The sequence below is a fragment of the Lolium perenne genome, chromosome 6 (genome assembly GCF_019359855.2).
Source record: "Lolium perenne isolate Kyuss_39 chromosome 6, Kyuss_2.0, whole genome shotgun sequence".
Lineage (NCBI taxonomy): Eukaryota > Viridiplantae > Streptophyta > Magnoliopsida > Poales > Poaceae > Lolium > Lolium perenne.
Genome location: NC_067249.2, coordinates 89,267,150 through 89,280,094, shown reverse-complemented (window position 1 = coordinate 89,280,094; position 12,945 = coordinate 89,267,150). Strand labels below are relative to the sequence as shown.

Below are 12,945 nucleotides of genomic sequence, written 5' to 3'. Positions count from 1 at the left end.
GGATATGCCCTAATAATATGACCTCGCTAATAAGTGAAACTATATCCATGGCTATGGAAACCAATAACCAACACTTATTTCACGAACTAGTATAGAGGTATACTAGTGACACATTGGTGCATATTCCACACATGCATATTATGTTTCCGGATAATACAATAAACATGGTATATAAACATTATGAGAAACATAGATAGATTGGTGATAATAAACATTTCTTTATTATTGCCCCTTGGGCACTAAAACCCTTCAAGGATGGCCCGCTGAATTGGCCAGAATCACATGGACTGGCTGTCCCGGTTCCCCTCTGATCTGGGTGTCGATCTGCACATTACGGAGGAGTCCGTTCAAGATTGTTGGGCTGCCTATGGCGTAGAAGTGCATGGCTGGATATGACAGTTGCATGTTTGCTTATGGGCAGATCCATAGTGGCATGATGCACACAATCCTTGTGCGGCTCTCCTTAGCATTCATCAGTATAATGGTACACATCGCAAGTTCCGTTGTGATTACCATGGTGCTGGAAAGATATGTCATGGTGGTTGCACTGGCGAAAATACCAGAGGTCTTAACAACTCGGTTTGTGACTGCTAGTTTTGCAGAGCTGAGGTTGGTCCTTCTTCTTCTGGCTGAAGTGGTGAGTTTCGGAAGGCTCCGCCAACGAATGTAACAGTGCATTTTTTTTCCTAAAGTTTACTGGATCGGCCGATATTTGATCGTGCGCACCAATATTTTTATTCCCACCGTTTGGTTCTGAAGGGAATGACAGGAAGCTCTGTTCTATGTTGTCATCAGATGACACAAAGCTCTGTTCTATGTTGTTATCAGATGACATTCTGGTCTATGCTCAAATGAGAGGTGGAGAATATCATGAAAGCTAGATTAGAGGACTAGCAATGGAGGATAGTGACGTAGTACTTCCGTTATCTAAAAGAGGATCTTTAGGTTTTGGCACACTAAATTTAATGGCTAATGAGGTGAATGAGCGTCCATGAAGTAGCAAAATCGTAGTACTCCGTACTTTATTTATAATTGTAGAATAGTGACGTATGAAATTATTTAAGCAAACAAATGCCACTAAATTTTGGAACTGAAACTTCGCACTTTAAAAGCCGTCTTATTCCCAAAATCCCAATTGCTCAATCGTACCCTCGCCTTCCACTACTCCTGAACCCCCATTGAGAGGCGAGAAAATAATTACCGTGTTAACGGGACGCCCGTGGCTTCGCTGATGCCGTACCGCCGGCGAGTTCGCTCCCTCCTATCACTGCTTCTGCAGGTAATAGTAGCTGCCTCGGCGACGGCGTCATCGCTCTACAACCGCTCATCGAACTGCACCCGACTACTCCCGGACGCAGAAATCGTCCGCAATGCGTTCCTGCACGTCGGGAACTTCCCCCTGCCGCGCCGGTCGGCATGCCACCCGGTCCGGAGGCTCCGCTTCCCGTCGAGCAACCTCACGGGCGTTCTGCGGTGGGAGGAGCTCGCCAACCTTTCCAGCCTCCTAACGCTCGACCTGTCCGGCAACTCCCTCCAGCGCGATATCCACGCCGCGTTCTGGCGTGCGCCCTCGCTCCGTGCCGTCGATGTCTCCGGGAACCGGCTCGGCGGCGCACTCCGGTTCGAGCCGAGTGCGCGTCTGACGTCGCTGAATGTCGCCGGCAACCGCTTCATCTCCGTCGACGGCGTGGACATGCTCGCCGCCCTGGAAAATCTTGACTTGTCCGGAAACATCATCGCCGCGGTGCCGGAAGGCTTGCTGCGCCTAACACGGATTCGGCGGCTTGACTTGTCCGGGAACATGATGGCCGGGTTGTTCCCCGACGACTTCCCGCCGCTTGACGGCATCGACTTCTTGAATATCTCGCACAACAGGTTCTCCGGCAAAGTCGACGCCCACACCGTCCGGAAGTTTGGCCTCTCTGCCTTTTCCCAAGCCGGCAACGCGTCTCTGTTTATTGAGGAGACTGAGCCAGCGCCGGCGCTGACACCGCCAACCAGTGGCCGAAAGAAGCACAGGCGTGGGGTTCTCATCGTCGTCGTTGTCTGCACGGTGGTGGCCGTGGCCGCTCTGGTGATCTTTGCAGGGTGCGTCGCGTGTGGCTTCAGGCGTCGGAAGAAGGATAAAGACGGGAAGACGGTCTCGTGGGCAGAGGAGGAGGTAGTGGTCGGGGCAGTGAAGGTGGCGGCCACGGCTCCAGTGGTTGTGCTCGAGCGGCCGCTGATGGATCTCACACTTGCCGACCTGGCCGCGGCCACCTCGGGTTTCGGCCGCGAGTCACAGCTCGCCGATGTCGGCGGCCGCAGCGGCGCCGCGTACCGCGCCGTGCTCCCTGGAGATCTGGACGTGGTCGTGCGCGTCGTGGAGGGTGGAGTGTCAGGGGTCGAGGAGGATGACGATGCTGCCGCCACGGCCGCTGGATTCCGGGAGCTTGCACGGCTGAGACACCCCAACATTCTTCCGCTCCTTGGCTACTGCATCGCAGGTCAGCTTGCTACTTTTACTACTTTTATTTATTACTGGTGGAAAAAATACATATTATTTTTCTTTGTTTTAATAAGAAACATGCACACAATGCGCTGATTAAACTTGTTCTTAGAAAAAGGGTTGATCAAACTTTGTGTAGTTTAACTTTAAAAAATACTTACAAAGCATTATTTATTGAAATGGAGGTATTACTAATTGCTAAGTGACATCAACTAATTTCTAGTCTAATTGCATATCTTTTGATAAAAATAAATGTACTCAGTCCGGGTTCATAAAGCTTGCGCGTATTCATAGGATATAAATTTGACAATAATAATACAAGATACATATTATAAAATATATATTATCAAATATTTAAGATGTTTTATTTTCTAATGATATAATTTTTATGTTGTGAAATTGATATTATGTTAGCCAAATTGATATTTTAGAAATACGTGCAATCCCAATGAACTAGGATGGAAGTAGTATAAATGGTTTGTGTTCTAGTAAATTTTCTGTCCTAAATGTTAATAAATGTCTGCCATAAAAATCTCACTTTCACTAACTCCTAAATTCCTACTTCTAAAGATAAATCATACAATTTTACAGGAAAGGAGAAGCTCCTCCTATACGAGTACATGGAGAAGGGCGACCTCCATCGTTGGCTCCACGAGCTTCCAACCGGCAGCATGGTCGACGCCCAAGAAACAAGCATCGACACATCGGACATCAAGGAGGATAGCCAATCCGTATGCGACTGGCCCGCTCGGCATCGCATGATACTCGGTATCGCTCGAGGGCTCGCGTTCCTGCACCAAGGGTGGGCGGGCTCAGGGCGGCCCATCGTGCACGGCCATCTGGTCCCCACCAACATACTCCTCGGCGATGACCTAGAGCCAAGGATCTCCGATTTCATGCATCAGGTTGGCGGCGGCAACGAGACACCGGAGAGCGATGTATACAGCTTCGGCGTTTTGGTGTTCGAGCTCGTGACAGGGCAGTCCAAGTGGGATGAGGCGACGGTGGCCTGGGCGCGTGGGGTGATACGGAACAAGAAAGGAGAAAACATCGTGGATGCTATGCTAAGAGAAGTGGATGCCGGCGCCGCTGGGCAGGAGGTGAAGAGGGAGGCGGTGGAGTGCCTGCAGGTGGGGTTCCTCTGCACAGCTCCGTCGCCGCAGAAGAGGCCCATGATGCAGCAGGTAGTGGGGGTGCTAAAGGACATCAGGCCGGCGCCTGCCGACTAGCACCGCATGGACCATGGTGCCGTGATTGTTCTTTCGTGTGTCGTGAGACTCGTGACTAGATGAGCTCTGTGATTGCACAAGGCGACTAGGTGCCAAATCCACGAAGATTCGGAGCCCGGGTGTGTGGTGGTTCTCTAGGCCTGTAAAATTATGCCGCCGTGCGCTTCTTTTGGAGCCATGCTTAATGGTTTGTTTTGTCCCATTTTCATTGCTGGTGGGAGCTCACTTTATCGGTTGATGTAACAACTTTGTTAAAGCACTAGTGTGCTTAATCACCAACCACGTGAGAGCTCGTTTTGATTGCACAAAAGTGTGCTTCCGACTCCCGGCACCTTCTAGCTTGGCTGACCGAAATGGATAAGATCCCGGTCGGGTAGGTGCTTGATCAACTATCTAAGGAAAAAAGATTGTTGTTGCGAGTTTCTGTTTGCTGAGGCTGGTTTATTTTATTTCTCTTTTCTTTGGCTACATAAATTATTAATGTCTATATTTGATCTACTACCTCTGTCCATAAATTGATGTCTTAGATATGTCAAAATTTGGATGTATCTAGACACTATTTAGTGTATAGATACATCTAAATTTTAAAAAATCCAAGATATTTATTTATAGACGGAGGGAGTAATAGTTATGCTATTAAAGAGGCTAAATGTAATTACTTCCTCCGTCTCAAAAAAAACTGTTCATTTTTTCTAGATACGAATGTATCTATAACTATCTATAGTTATATATATATATATATATATATATATATATATATATATATTTGTACCTAGATAAAATTGAGCAGCTTTGCTGGTGACAAATGGAGTAATATTTTTCACTGATATTTTCTTAGTATTAATATATTTTGTACATATGGTGAATTGGTGAAAAGGGACACCAAGATTGTAAAAGGAACAAACATCTTCTTGAGGCATCATTTCCTTGTTTTGGATTCAATGAGGATAAGTGACAATCGATTTCTCGTCAAGACTAGCTTCCGTGTGAAAAGCGGACCCAATGAGCTGAACTACTTAATTACCTCTCCCCAATGACAAGAATGGTTGAATTTCGTTGTACGGCTTGAAGCCTGCGCACTGAATGAATTGGCTGCCATGATTACCACGGCAAGGCATATAGCGTAATAAGAGCATTTTCAGTCGTGAGCGTCCGCCATAAGTGTTTGGATCATTGACTAGGTGAGTGATTTTCCGCTATTTTTTCCGATAAAACCTAGCAGTGTTTGATTATTTGATTGCTTGGTTGTGTGATGCCTAGAAATAGACAGTGACGATGGGATGATGGTTCAGTTGATGGAAGAGGAGGCCAAGACCGAGAGGAAGAAATGGCTCCTTCTCATCGCCACTCTTCTTCTCCTATGTGCGAGGCTGCAACTTCCTCGTATTGGCGGTTCTTCTATGGGGAAGAGGAAGAGCATAGATCGCCACCGGTTGGCGGCGGCTGAGATGCTTGAAGACGACTATTTCAAGAACGACGTCACACATGGGACGAAAATCTTTCGAGGATGCTTTCGGGTGAACAAATAAACTTTTAAGAAAATTGTGCAAGACGCGTAAGAATACGTACCTATGCTCTCTGGGAAAAAACATTACGAGGATGCTTTCGAGTGAACAAATAAACTTTTAAGAAGATTGTGCAAGACGCGTAAGAATACGATATCTATGCTCTCTAGGAACAAAGATTGCACTGAATTATATGGGCTAACTTCTAAATGGCCAATCATTCAGATATGATCTAGCTTATACCCTCCCCGAAGCATTGCAAATATTTTTGGTAATTGGCTAAATGGGGTAGAGGTTAGGTTTAGGAATCTTATCAGGGTGAGAGCGATAGGTCACTCTGGCTATGTAGAAATGACAAGGTTTTTAATGAAAAAAATTCTTCTCTTATGTAGGTAATTTACCGGTCTACGGCTACGCTCCGTTTATGGTCGCCGCTTCAGCGCTTGGAGGACGGCGGCCTCTTTACGGAGGTGTCTACACGATTGGAGAATTCGGCCAAGAAGTTTATTATCCATCATGGGTGGCTGCATAGTCTGAGGATAGAGGCTCCTACACCATGATATGTTTTTTCATTATGAGGATAGAGGCTCCTACACCATGATATGTTTTTTCATTCTAGAGATCTCTTTTATGATGAACAATGTGTTTTTGTAACCCTGAACGGCTGTGTGCATCCTAGCGACCGGGTGTATTACGTCAAACCTTTTGAATAATAAAGCGCCATTTTTCGAAAAATATGGGCTCACTTCTACTTCTGATAGCTTTTCGGCATGGTTGTCGGGCGCCGTTTGGAAAGCATAAGTGAAAATGCTCTTAGATTTGAGACTGTCTGAACCATACGCCCGTACCTAAGAGCATCTCCACTCCACCTGGGGACCCCAAAGGCCCCCAATAGCCGTATGGGGTGTGTTGGCGCAAAAAAAAAACGCCCAACCGGCGCCCCCATATTTGTTTTTCCGTTGACGCGGCCCAACGAGTTATCCGACCCTCCCAGGCTGAACCCAATCCAGGGGGGGATAGGGGGGCGCCGGATGGCCGAAATAACGCTGTGGGTCATCCCTGTTGGCGACTGGGGACAAAATCACAAACTGAAAGTGCATGGAGCCCCTATGTGTGGTTTTGGTAATTAATGACAATTCCTATGGACTAATGTTTGCATTGAGTTATATTTGTATGAGTTATCCATAGGCAATGCTTGAACTATATGTTGGCTTCAAGGTTGCAATAATAAGGATGAAGAATATTAAGTGTCAAGTATGTCTTGAAGATGAAGATGAAGTGAGCCCTCAAGTTTAACTTCAAGACATCAACATGATGAAGAATGAAGAAATGAAGAGCCAGTTCAAGATGAGCCAACTCGAAGAGATCATTTCCTTGAAGCTTTCCATCCATATGGTGTTCATGGATATGTGAAGTTACGTCGAAGAAGAAACTCTCCCATGGTGGATTATGGGGAAGCAATCCACAAGACTTCGTCAAGCAAGCACCATCAAAAAAGGCGTTCCATCTTGATGCGGTCAAGATCGTCATCATCGAGCTCAAGAGGAACGCGCAAGGTTAAGGTTTGCTCTTTATAGGGTTTCTTTCTTACCGGTCTCATGGTGTAGTTGGAGACCGGTTTATAGTTTAGTTGTCGTACTATCAAGAGGGCTATCGGGTGAGTAACTCGACTGTATCCTTCGGAGAGCTCAAATCTTTGCATCCTTGCATCATCTTTCTTGTTTGTTATTTGGATCTTATCCATGTGATGTTTTAGAGCTTGTGCTTATTCTCATGACAAGGTCTAGTTCATCAAGAATGGTTTTTGCACGGGCAACTTGTTGCATTTTCAAGGTTGGAGGTTTTACCGGTATGTCTTTTTTAGATATGTCAAAACTTTCATCATTTATTTATATCTACCTTGCTGGACTATGATGGTTCCCTGCATGATCTTGTAGAGCTTGTTACTAGCTTTGAAACGAGCCCAAGTGTCGAGGGTACTCCTCGGCAATGCCCTCCGATTGGGGCTTAGGGTTGATGGAATCCTGTAGGCTGACATGAGACATCGGTTCACAGACAAGCGGGGAGAGCAATTTACCCAGGTTCGGGGACCTCGATGAGGTAAAACCCTTACGTCCTGCCTGTCTGATCTTGATTATGAGAATATTGGGTTACAATGGGGTGCCGAAGGTTTCGGCTATGTTCTCGTCGAGAAGCTAAGTGCTACGACGACCTAGCTCTAGACTTCTGGTGGCTAAGATTGCTATGATTGAACTTGTCCCTTGGTAGCCCCTCTCCTGGCCTTTATATAGGAGGCCAGGTCTCAAGAGATCCAACCGGGTACGACTAGGTTTACAATAGTCCTAGCTCTAAACTTTCCTTGTTCGGATCCTCCTTTGTCTTGTCCGTCAAGGAATCTTCTGCTGCGCCGTCCAAGTGGCCCGCCTTGCCATCGAGTACCTTCATGGGCCTCCAATTAGATTGTACATGATAGGGCAATGTCGGTTACCCGAAAGGTAATTCCCATGTCAGTAGCCCCCGAGTGTCTAGCCGAAGATAGTTCGGGTAGAGACTAAAGCATGCCTCCACCTAATGTTCTTCTCTTTGATTGTTCTTGTCCATCTTGTATCTTCATCATCTTCTTCTATCGGATGCGCGTCCAGCGCTCCCGATGGGAGTAGCCCCCGAGTCTAGGTACGGATGCTTGCAATCCGTGCGTAGACTCAAGTTGTACCACTCGAACTTTTTACTCTGCCGAAGTTTTTCTGCAAGTCCTCATGGGTCATCCGATACATTTGTACCAAGGCTTATTTTCTTCAATAAATTTTCAACGCATAAGGGATGATGAGTAACGTGCCCAACTTTTGTTAGTTATCTGCCGATGGCAAAACAACGTCACCCTACGCAGAATCAAGTCCCCGGGCATGATCCTGGAGTGCAAAAAAGTTCTGTCGGGTGCGCGTCCAGCGCTCCCGATGGGAGTAGCCCCCGAGTCTGGGCACGGGCGCTTGCAACCGGGTGCAAACTCGAGCTGAGCATTCCATCCTTTTCTTCAGACGTTTCTTCACAGGAATATCTTCGAGTTCTCATTTTATCGGGTGCGCGTCCAGCGCTCCCGATGGGAGTAGCCCCCGAGTCTGGACACGGGCGCTTGTGACCAGGTGCAGACTCAAGCGTGACCATCTGACATCTTTTATATTTCTTGGAATGCTTCAAGCGATCTTCACGACGTCACTGATGACGTTATTAACATTTTGATTTTGACTGACAAGACGCGACCCGTTGGGCCCATCCTACCTCTGCATGGCTCTGTTTTAAGTAATATCCTCCTTTCTCGTACGGTTACCAAGGCGCCTCCTCGATTTCCGCAATCAACGATGGAGAGAGGGTCCTATTAATGTACCTGAAGCAACGACACGTGCCTACGCAATCCTCAAGTTCTTCCCTACTTAAAATCTTCTCAGAACAAAATCCTTAGCATTCTCTCATATCATCGTAGCATCCTCATGTTCTTCTTCCACCTTTCTCTTCCATAACCGCTGCGCCGCCACCACCGTTTTTAGATCTTCTCCAGATCCCGCGATGGTGAAGAAGAAGAACCTCGCTACCGCCGCCAGTTCCGCGAGTGGTGGCGCCGCCGCCAAGGCCTCCTCGAATCTTCCGAAGAGGAGCGCTTCAGATGCTCCTCCCCCAACTCCGGCGCCGCCAGCACCGCCAAGCTCGGCAACCGCGACCAAACCTGGAGATTGGCTAGCGTCCTCCATCACGATGCGTGATGAAAAGAGGGCCCGAAGCCTTGGTATAATCTCCTCCGACGAGGGGAATGTGATTCTCCCAGGTGCGATCTCTCGGCCCAATCCTCCTGCTGGTTTTACCGTGATGTTCTTGTCGTTCTTGTATCGGGGTCTCTCGCTTCCTGCTCACGAGTTCCTTCATCGCCTTCTGCGGAGTTACGAAATCCAATTGCGGCAACTTACCCCCAACTCAATCCTCCACGTTGTTGTGTTCATCACCCTTTGCGAGGAGTTCTTGGGCATCGAGCCTCACTTTGGGTTGTGGAAGAAAATTTTCTTCGTAAAGAGATACAGCAGTAGCAACGGACCCTTTGTCATTGGGGGAGTGGGGTTCGTTGTCCGTTCAGAGGTCAATTATTTCAGCTTCCCAATGAGAGAATCCGTGCAAGGATGGAGACTGAAATGGTTTTATGTTAAGGATTCCTCAACAACCGAGTCCCAGCTTCCTTGCTTTCCCGACGTCCTTGAAGCCAAACCTAAGCATTCTTGGAAGAACATCCTCTCGCCCGACGAAAGGACAGCAACCGATAAGTTATTTGCCAAATTCCTTCGAATCAAAGAAACCGATGGCCAAACCATGATCGGCACAGATCAGGTTGCAAGCGGGGCGGGATATCCCGCCACGCCGCTGGGCCGCCCCGCAAAGAAAGCCCGCGCGGCGCCGCTAAACAGCCCGCAAACCTACTCGCGGGACAAAGCGGTCATACCGCGTGGCCCGCTAGAAAACCGCAAAACTGCATAACCCGCAAGACGTCCTCGTCCAGACGCGAACGCTCCCTAGTCCCCACCCTCGCTGACCAAGAAAGATTGGACAACGCCGCTGCCCCGCCCCTCCGTCGATGCCCCGACCTCCTCTTCCCACCGCCCTCCCTCCGCAGGCTCCCTCTCGCAATTCCTGATGGAGAGGTTGACGGCGGCGCGGCCGCCATCTCCACATCGGGACCTACATCAGCGCCGCCGCTCGCAGTTCCTCCATCAAGATCGGCGCCCCAGCTCACAGTTCCTCAATTGACATCGGCGCCCTCGCTCGCAGTTCCTGATGGAGTGGCCGACGGCGCCGCCGCCGCCATCTCCACATCTGGACCTACAAAGGATCTCTGCAATCGGGACATACAAAGGACCTCCAAGAAGTATCTCTGCCATCTTCAGAAATCACTGCAGCTGCAAATCAAGGTATGTGACCCAGATCTCCAAGGATCAGCTAGACTCCTGTAGTCCTGTATGCCATTTGATACTAGACGTATTTCTGCTGCTTTGCGTTCTCATTCCAGTTGGTCAGATGGAAGCCTAACGAAATATGGAACCAACCTGTGTCCTCACTGTTCTGTATTTATTTCTTTCTTTCAGTTCTTAATTACAGCAGCATACATCATCTACAGAATCTCCAGACCATCCGGTTTCTAGCTTATTATTGATTGCGTGGTGTAGAATAATGCTCTGAACTTTTTTCTTTTTCTTGAGCTGGATGCTTGCATTCATGTTTGTTATATGCTTGGTTGATTGGTACACACAATTATCTATCTAGGAGGTAAACATGGCTTTTTAAGCATACCTGCATTAACAAATACCTATTGCTCTGTTTGGTAATGGCAACTTCTGTCTGAATTACGCATACAAGTGATGTTGTTTATGCAAAACGTGCTGATATTTATGGATCAAGCGATGATATTTTTGAGCATTGTTCTCATGTGTAGTCTGTCCTGCACTTTGATCCAGTGACCTGTTGTATAAATTGCTAAATCATGATTATGTGTTGTGATGTATCATTTTGTTCAAGTAATGACTGATCAGTTGGTTCTTTAGTTTGTTACTGCAGCTCAAGGTTTCTAGTCATAACCTGAGTAAAATTGTCTCCCTGCATTATATCATTCTGTTATCTCACTTAATTCTGTTATCTCACTGTCCTTAGTTGCTACTCCATGTGTATTTTAGAAATAGAATTTTCTAACCTTAAATAGTTAGTACTACTCTTTTGCATCATTCATGAAATCCTCTACATTTGTATGTCAGTGTGCTAGCATCTTGATTTACTTCTCTTTTCCAATTTATTTTGCAGGTTTCAGTGCAAACTTAACAACTCCCTTGGATGTGATCAAGACAAGACTGCAAGGTGAACGATCAACAACTAGGTACATGGCAAATCTGATCTGAGCGAAAAGAGTTCTCCAGCGCAGCTCTTTGGTTTCTTGAGTTGGTTCATAGCTTTTTTTTAGAGATTGAAGGTGCTTCATGTTGGAATTATTCTTGTGCTTAGTCTCATACATTGGTTGATAATGCTGTAATAATTATCTAAATATCCGTGGCCTGAACACATTTGCCCCCTTGTCTTGAAGTGATAACCATATCACTACTGCAGATTGGGTGCTTCAGTACTGTTGCTGATCGATGGAAATCTGATACTGGAAGTTGTAACTTGATGGTTCAGTAGTGAGCACTGTTGTGTACTTGGTTTTGTTGTATATCACCATGTGTATAAGTTGCAAGCTGCGGTGATCGGGATCAGCTAGCTAGCTAATACTTCCGCTCGGTCATCTAGCTAGCTTAGCTCGCACCGATCGATGCTAGCTAACTAGTACTTCAGATCAGGGTAGCTATTTACTTCCGATCGGGCTAGCTAGCTACTGCTCTAAGTATGCCCATGCGGGACAATGCGGGATGATGCAGGCTGCCGCACTGTCCCGCGCTATGTCTTGCAGTCTGTTGCGGCAAGCTGCGAACGTCCAGCGGCCTGGCGCTATCCCGCAGCGGTCTGTAGCAGCCAGCCACATCCCGCCCCGCCTGCAACCTGAGGCACAGAGGTGGCTGCGGTGTTCTTAAAACGTCGAGTCCAGCCAGTCATGGCCAGGGTTCATCCGATGTGGTTGTATTCGGGTCCGAAGGATGAGACCAGGATAAACATTGCTGAACTATCGGAAAAGGAGCTGCTTGACGAAGTTCGACGCCTCACTCTCTTTAGTCAGGAAGATTCGATCCCGTTGATATCTTCTTATTCACCTCGTGATACCGATCATCCGCTGACAGAGGTAAATTTTCCTTTTCATACTCTTATTACCCTGTTCCACTTGGCCGACACAACTATTATTGTTCTTATTTGCTCTTTCCTTCGGCAGATCCCCATAGTTTCTGAAAACTTGCATGATCCACCAAATGACACTTCCGAGGGAAGAGGTTCCTCAGCCCCTGTTGATTTTCATACTGCCGAGTACATGAGCTCAAAGAACGAACACGATGACCCGATAGATTCTGAAGCTATCTTCACCGATCTTCCGCCCCTAGCCAACGATACTTGCGACACAGCGGGATCAGTGCGCGATGACGACGTTGATCATGATGCCTTTGTTAATGCAGCTGTGGAGGAGGCCAGAGCTTCGCCTGCGAAGAGATCAACCGGCGGCTTTGCCGATGAAGACGATCTCTTTGACCTGTAAGCGCCTTTTTCCTAGAATTTGTATTTCACTTCCATCATTCGCATTTCTTTCATAACTCTTGCCAACCATTCCCTTTTGTAGTGACGAAGGTTTCATCGAGCCTCCGTCTAAGAAGGCCAAATCTGGCGCCGTTCTGCCGGATGTCGCAGCTTCCGAAGCTTCGGCTCCTACTGCAGCCCCTGCGGCCCAAGTATCGACTGCTTCCTCCCTTTCTAGGGGGAAGGATATTCCTTCGACTGCTGCCGCAGCGACCCCTCCTTCAGGAAAACCTGTAAGTCTTTCTCGATCGTAATGCGAACTTTCCTGAATGTGCCTTGATTAATGATTCTTCGCCAAGCATCTATTTTCCCCTTTCCTTAAGGATCTGCGGGGTGTTATATCTTCTTTGGAGGCCTTCGCCTCCCAATTTACTTCCCTGCAAGCAGACAAAGTTCGGCTGCAGAAGGAAGTTAAATCTTCTTCCTCGAAATTGGAAGGCGCAGTCAAAATAGCCGCCGAAGTTTGCCAAGAAGTTGACTCCCT

General features: G+C 47.5%; 1 protein-coding gene and 1 long non-coding RNA gene across 2 annotated transcripts; both read left to right on the top strand.

The window, feature by feature from the left end:
* Positions 1-1,127: 1,127 nt before the first annotated feature.
* On the top strand, positions 1,128-3,989 carry LOC127320975 (calmodulin-binding receptor kinase CaMRLK). Its single transcript, XM_051350040.2, has 2 exons — positions 1,128-2,486; positions 3,080-3,989. The coding sequence occupies exons 1-2, from the start codon at positions 1,232-1,234 to the stop codon at positions 3,715-3,717; spliced, it is 1,893 nt and encodes a 630-aa protein (XP_051206000.1). The 5' UTR covers positions 1,128-1,231; the 3' UTR covers positions 3,718-3,989.
* Positions 3,990-9,806: 5,817 nt separating this feature from the next.
* LOC127321004 (uncharacterized) lies at positions 9,807-11,439 on the top strand. The gene is made up of 2 exons (XR_007863777.2): positions 9,807-10,168; positions 11,052-11,439. It is a non-coding gene; the product is annotated as an uncharacterized lncRNA (long non-coding RNA).
* The last annotated feature ends 1,506 nt before the right edge of the window (positions 11,440-12,945 follow it).